This window comes from Coptis chinensis, unplaced genomic scaffold (genome assembly GCF_015680905.1).
Source record: "Coptis chinensis isolate HL-2020 unplaced genomic scaffold, ASM1568090v1 utg2290_pilon_pilon, whole genome shotgun sequence".
Lineage (NCBI taxonomy): Eukaryota > Viridiplantae > Streptophyta > Magnoliopsida > Ranunculales > Ranunculaceae > Coptis > Coptis chinensis.
The window spans coordinates 268533-274627 of NW_028238124.1; the positions used below are offsets into that span (position 1 = coordinate 268533).

A 6095-nucleotide genomic window follows, 5' to 3' on the forward strand; every position below is an offset into this window, starting at 1 on the left:
AAACCGTTGGGTGTTCGGTTACTTTTATGAGGTCCAGCGTATTCAAGGCCAATCGTACTATTACCTCGTGACCAGAGATAAGAATTCTCCAATCGTCATTTTTGAGGGGAAACAGAGTGACGAAGGCTGGGCTGATCACCACCTTCGTGTGTTGGGTGATGCGTGGGACGTTCGCCCCTCCGATACTGATGGTGAGCCAATGAATTCCTGTTCCCAGAAAACACACCAATGCTCCAACCAATAAGTCTTCTTACTCAGGTACTTTATAATTTGATATAAGAGTCTTTCGCCTGAATATCTTTACTATTATTCCTTAGATGACTCTTCCCCTTGGAATCAACTAACTGCAACTGATGCTGCTACGGTGGATATTATCAAGAAGATCCCCAAGGAACAGAGGATGCCTTGGGTGATAGTTCTTGATCCCACCCATCTTTTTGAATATTTCAACATGTCTAATGAAGAATTGCTGCAACTTGTCCCTGGCTTTTCCCTTTTTGGGATAAATACTGTGAATTCTGGGCGCACAACACTTCCTCCTCCTGTTGATCAGGATGCCGGACTTCTTCCTCCGCTAGTTAGTGAATAACTTTTTGGCTATGAAAGAACCCTTCTTTACGGACTCCACCTATTCATCCACTGATGTCATGGCTATCGGTGAGCTGATCTGGGTGAAAGAGGCTGCTGAGAAGAGAACTACGGAGCTGCAGATCCAGGTTGACCAGCTTTTGGCGAAAGAGAAGAAATCTAATACTGGCTTCAAGAATATGAGAGACACTATCTCCAACCTTCAGAGCTCTCTAGAGAAAGCCCAAAAAGGAGATGCTGATGTTACCACTTGGAAAGTGAAGTTTTTGGAACTGCGCGCCCACTTCACTACCCTGCAAGCAAAACATGACCAAGTCCAAGGGGAACTTAACCATAGGAACACCGAGATAAGGACCCTTGGGCAAGCCATTGCCCATGCAAATGAGGTCATGTCAGGCTATGAGATGGCTCTAAAAGAGAAACGTCTTCGCTCTGATAAGAAGGCAAATGACCTCTTGGCGGAGACCTCTAAGTTCTATTCTCAAGTGGTGAAGGAGGTGAAGAAAAGGTCAGCTGAAAATGTCATTCCCTTTGCTCTAAGTGTACTTGATGTTTCTCGAGAGTCCTTCGATCCTGCCAGACAAGTTAAGTTTGAGGAGGCTATTGAGGCTACTGGATATGTCTCTCAATTGGATGCTCAGGGGCGAGTAACCAACCATTTCATCTTGTTACCTGATCTAGACACCAGTATCTCAGCTATCCAGGAAGAACTTATGCCTGAAGCCTCCTCATCCTCTGAAGAAGACACCGATGATGACATGCCTCCCGTTCAACTTCTTTTTCTGCCAGTTCCAGTTTTAGGTGAGTGTTCTATTCAGCCTTCATCCGTTCCAGCTAATCTAACCACACAGTCTGTTCTTGAGAGTGAAACACGAGTTCCTAACGATGGTGCAACAGCAAGCACTGATGGTGAACCGAAGTTTGATTTTACCCCTACTTCATAAGCTTTTCAGTTGATGATTCACATAAACAATTATTTTTAAACAATTATTCTATGGATCTATAATATTGAGCTATGTAGCTCATATATAATTTACTTATTGAGCTCTGCAGCTCTTCTATTTTATGCATGCGTAATATTTACTTACTGAGCTTTGTAGTTCTTCTAGTTTATGTATACATTAGAAGCACTTTATGTTATATGACATGTGTTACTATGCATACTCTACCCCTGATGCCCCCAAAGTTCATTTGGAACAACAATAGGTGACCTTAGTAGGCTAAACAGATTAAAATGAGGCATGACCAGAATCTGATCAGGATATCATGAGAGCCATTCAAGTTAACTGTAATTAGGAGTTCGATCGCAAGATAGTCATATGTTTTTGCGAAAGTAACTTGGTGCCATGAGCAGTTTAATAACGATAGGTTCTATTTATTAAAAAAAATAAATAGGTTATCACCAGAACATAAGTGGGGGAGTCTTCCTCATCGCCATCATGCCGATACAGTTCCAGGCCCATGATTTGCTTGCTAGGATCTGGATCCAACCCAGATCTTTCCAACAACTCCTGTGTTGATGTTTCGAGAGTGGTAAAAACTGGCATACAGTTCAGGTTCTCAAGAACACTATCTCTTGCTCTAAGTCAAACTGGCATACAGTTTACTGAACAGTTAGTGTGTTCGGATTCTCTAAAGGCTTAACCCATCGAGGATAATCGCAGTTTGAAAGAAAAGGCGTACAGTTCCAGCTGCGTGGGAATGGAAAAGGATCTAGCGTACAGTTCAACTTTCTCATACTCAGTATCACTGGTTCTAAAGCAAATTGGCATACAATATTCTTGAACAGATAGTGAGAAGATAATTTCCTAAAGGCTTAGTCCATTGTGGATCATAAATAAAGAACTAATGCAAGGAATAAATTCGAAGGCAATATGAAGCACTTTATTGATGACTTGGAGAGGAGTGAACAATGTATAGAAAATCATAAAATAACAATTTACTGATAGTACTTGCGAAGGTGCTGCGCGTTCCATGGTTTGACAAGAACGTCCCCATCAATAGTGCGTAGATAATAAAAACAAGTTCGACCAACCTTGTCGATGATGTATGGTCATTCCCAGTTAGGCCCAAGCTTGCCGTTGGGCTCTGGGATCTCACGCAAAACTAGATCTCCTGATCTGAAAGATCGAATCCGCACTCTCTTGTCGTATGATCTCTTTAGAATCTGCTGGTTAGCAGCTAAGCAAAGTGCGACACCTTCTCGTTTTTCATCTAGGAGATCCATTTCTTTACATAACAACTCCTCATTGTCTAGAGTGTGCACAACATTAGACTTCTGAGTGGGAGCTACCAGCTCTGGAGGTATGACAGCTTCAGTTCCGTAGGTCAGCAAAAATGGGGATTCACCAGTTAATCGTCTGGGTGTAGTTCAGTATGCCCATAGGACCTTAGGCAGTTCTTCAACCCATAAACCTTTTGTGTCATCTAATTTATGCTTCATGTTATCCAAGATGACCCCGTTAGAGGCTTCAGCCTGGCCATTGCCTTGTGGGTACCTTGGAGTTGAGAACAGATGGGTAATGTGAAACTTCTCACAGAGTTCAGCGACCAATCCTCTAGCGAACTGTTGCCCATTATCTGAGATGATAACTTTGGGTATGCCGAACCTGCAGACAATGTTGTTCCAAATGAACTTTCTGACATCATGTTCTCAAATGAAGACAAGGGGAACTGCTTCTATCCACTTGGTGAAGTAATCCATCGCAACTAGTAGGAATCGGACATTGCCAGGAGCAGGTGGTAGAGGTCCCATGATGCCAGTTCCCCACTGTGCAAATGGCCATAGACTGGCCAATGGGTGCAGTTCTGTTGTTGGAGCGCGGAGTATATCGTTGACATTTTTCACATTTGCGGGAAAAAATATGTGCATCCTTTTGCATATAAGGCCAAAAGTATCATTGCCATAGGATCTTGAGAGCTAGTGTTCTGCCCCCAGCATGGTTGCCATAAATTCCTTCATGAACTTCTCGCATAACCTGTTCAGCGAGGTGTGGGGAGAGACATCTGAGATGAGGTCCCATAAAGGACTTCTTGTACAGTTCATCTCCAATGAGGGTGAATCTTTGTATTTTTGCAAGCAGACGCCTTGCTATATTTTTATCCTCAGGGAGTGTTCCGTCTTTGAGGTAGGACTTATATGGATCCATCCAACTTGAAGTAATGGCTGGAACAACACAAACTGTTGTAATCGATTCAATGCTAGATTTCTCCCCGAAATCTATAGGGATGGAACGTAACTCACCAAGTTGCCCGAAAGATTGAGGCAACATATGCCAAAGCATCTGCATGTCGATTTTCGGATCGAGGTAGCTGATAGAACTGAATGTTCTCAAACTTTCCTTGAAGACCCCTTACCAGTTCCAGGTATTTGGCCATTCGTTCATCCCTGGCCTCATACCCTCCATCAACTTGGAACACAACCAGCTGTGAGCCACTAAAAACTGTGAGGTGTGTTAGGCCCAGGTCAAGGGCCATTGTGAGGCCAGCAAGTGTCGCCTCATACTCTGCCTCATTGTTAGAGGTGCTCCAACCTAATCAGATGGATTTCTCCAGCCACATATTGTTGGGAGTAACTAACACAGCTCCAACTCCTGCACCTCTAATCCATCCACAAATAGTCGCCATCCGGAGCTCGACTCCCATGGGTCTAGACGGGAGTTTGGAGATTCAGGAAGGATGCTATCATCGGAACTCGGGGTGGTTGAATCGTACCCTGTGTAGGTCATTGGGAAATCTCCCAAGAATTCTGCTAGTGCCTGACCCTTCTCTAAGATTCTGGGGACATAAATAATATCATATTATGACAGTTGCACAAACCATTTAGCTAGCCTTCCTGACCTGTTCAATCGTTCTAGAACTAATCGCAATTGGTACTCTGTGATCACTCTGATGGTATGGGACTGGAAGTACGGTCGTAATTTCTCTGCGGCAAAAACAAGTGCTAAAGCGACTCTTTCGATTTTAGGGTACCTTGTTTCTGCTGGTAGGAGCGTCCGGCTCAAGAAATAGATAGGTTTTTCAACCTTCTTTTCATCCATGCGTATCAGTACAGAACTGATACCGTAGTCAGATGAACATAGATAAAGACCCAGGACTTCTCCCTCAATAGGCTTTGAAAGGATTGGCAGTGCCCCCAGGTATGTTTTGAGTTGATCAAACACCTTTTGGCACTCTTCCGTCCATGTGAAGGAGGTGTTCTTTCGCAGTAACTGATGATACAACGAAAGCACATTTCACAAGGTTGAGCTTCATGCGATATTCTCGAAGAATGTCAAATGCACGTTTCAAGTGGGAGAGGTGATCTCCTCATTTCAGACTCTTGATCAAGAGATTGTCCACATACACCTCCACAATGTTGCCTATTAATCTTTCGAACATATTGTTTACCAAACGCTGGTATGTGGTTCCTGCATTTTTCAATCCGAATGGCATGACCTGATAGTAGTACATGCCATCCTCGATTATGAAACTAGCATGCTTGTGGTCCTCCTCATGTAAGGGGATCTGGTTGAAGCCTGATGACCCATCTGTGAAGGATAACAGTTCATGTCCAGCCGTCGCATCCACCAACTTGTCGCAGGGTTGGTGGATACAGGGAAAGCATATTTCGCAGGGTTGAGCTTCATACGATATTCTCGAAGAACGTCAAATGTACGTTTCAAGTGGGAGAGGTGATCTCCCCGTTTCAGACTCTTGATCAGGAGATCATCCACATACACCTCCACAATGTCGCCTATTAATCTTTCGAACATCTTGTTTACCAAACGCTGGTATGTGGCTCCTGCATTTTTCAATCCGAATGGCATGACCTGATAGCAGTACAGGTCATCCTCGGTTGTGAAACTGGCACCTCATGTAAGGGGATCTAGTTATAGCATGACGACCCATCTGTGAAGGATAACAGTTCATGTCCAACCGTCGCATCCACCAACTTGTCAATTTGTGGCAGAGGGTAGATGTCTTTCGGACATGCACGGTTCAGATCTGTGAAGTCAATACAGATTCTCCACGACCCTTTCTTCTTTCTTACTTGGACAATATTAGAAATCCAGGTGGGGAAATTGATTTCCCTAACAAAATTAGCTGCCCTTAGTTTTTCAACTTCAGCTTTTACTACTTTGGATCTGTCAGCACCTATCCTTCTTAGTTTCTGCTTGACTACTACTGCATCACTGCAGACATTGAGCTGGTGGCATGCCACGTGGGGGTCAATTCCTGGCATTTCTTCGAATGACCAAGCAAACACATCTCTGTGCTTTCGGAGGAACTGTATTAGAGCTTGGCGCTCTTCAGAACTCAACAAGGTGCCGATGAAAGTGGTTTTTGGCGAGCTACCACCTACAATTTCCACTTTCTCTAACGGCTCATGGAGAATGAAATTGGAGAAAGTTATATTATGTTTGAATAATGGTTTATTGTTTTCATAATTCTATTTGTATTGTATAAGACATATATAAGGGTATCTGGGATGTTGTTCGTATATAAATTGTTTTCTTTTTATTCGA

At 43.4% G+C, this 6095-nt stretch overlaps 1 protein-coding gene across 1 annotated transcript; it reads right to left on the reverse strand.

Annotated features, from left to right (window-relative positions):
* Positions 1 to 2641: 2641 nt before the first annotated feature.
* On the reverse strand, positions 2642 to 4233 carry LOC147473595 (uncharacterized). Its single transcript, XM_086587269.1, has 2 exons — positions 4169 to 4233; positions 2642 to 2948 (listed from the first exon to the last, which is right to left on the reverse strand). The coding sequence occupies exons 1-2, from the start codon at positions 4231 to 4233 to the stop codon at positions 2642 to 2644; spliced, it is 372 nt and encodes a 123-aa protein (XP_086443395.1).
* Positions 4234 to 6095: the final 1862 nt, after the last annotated feature.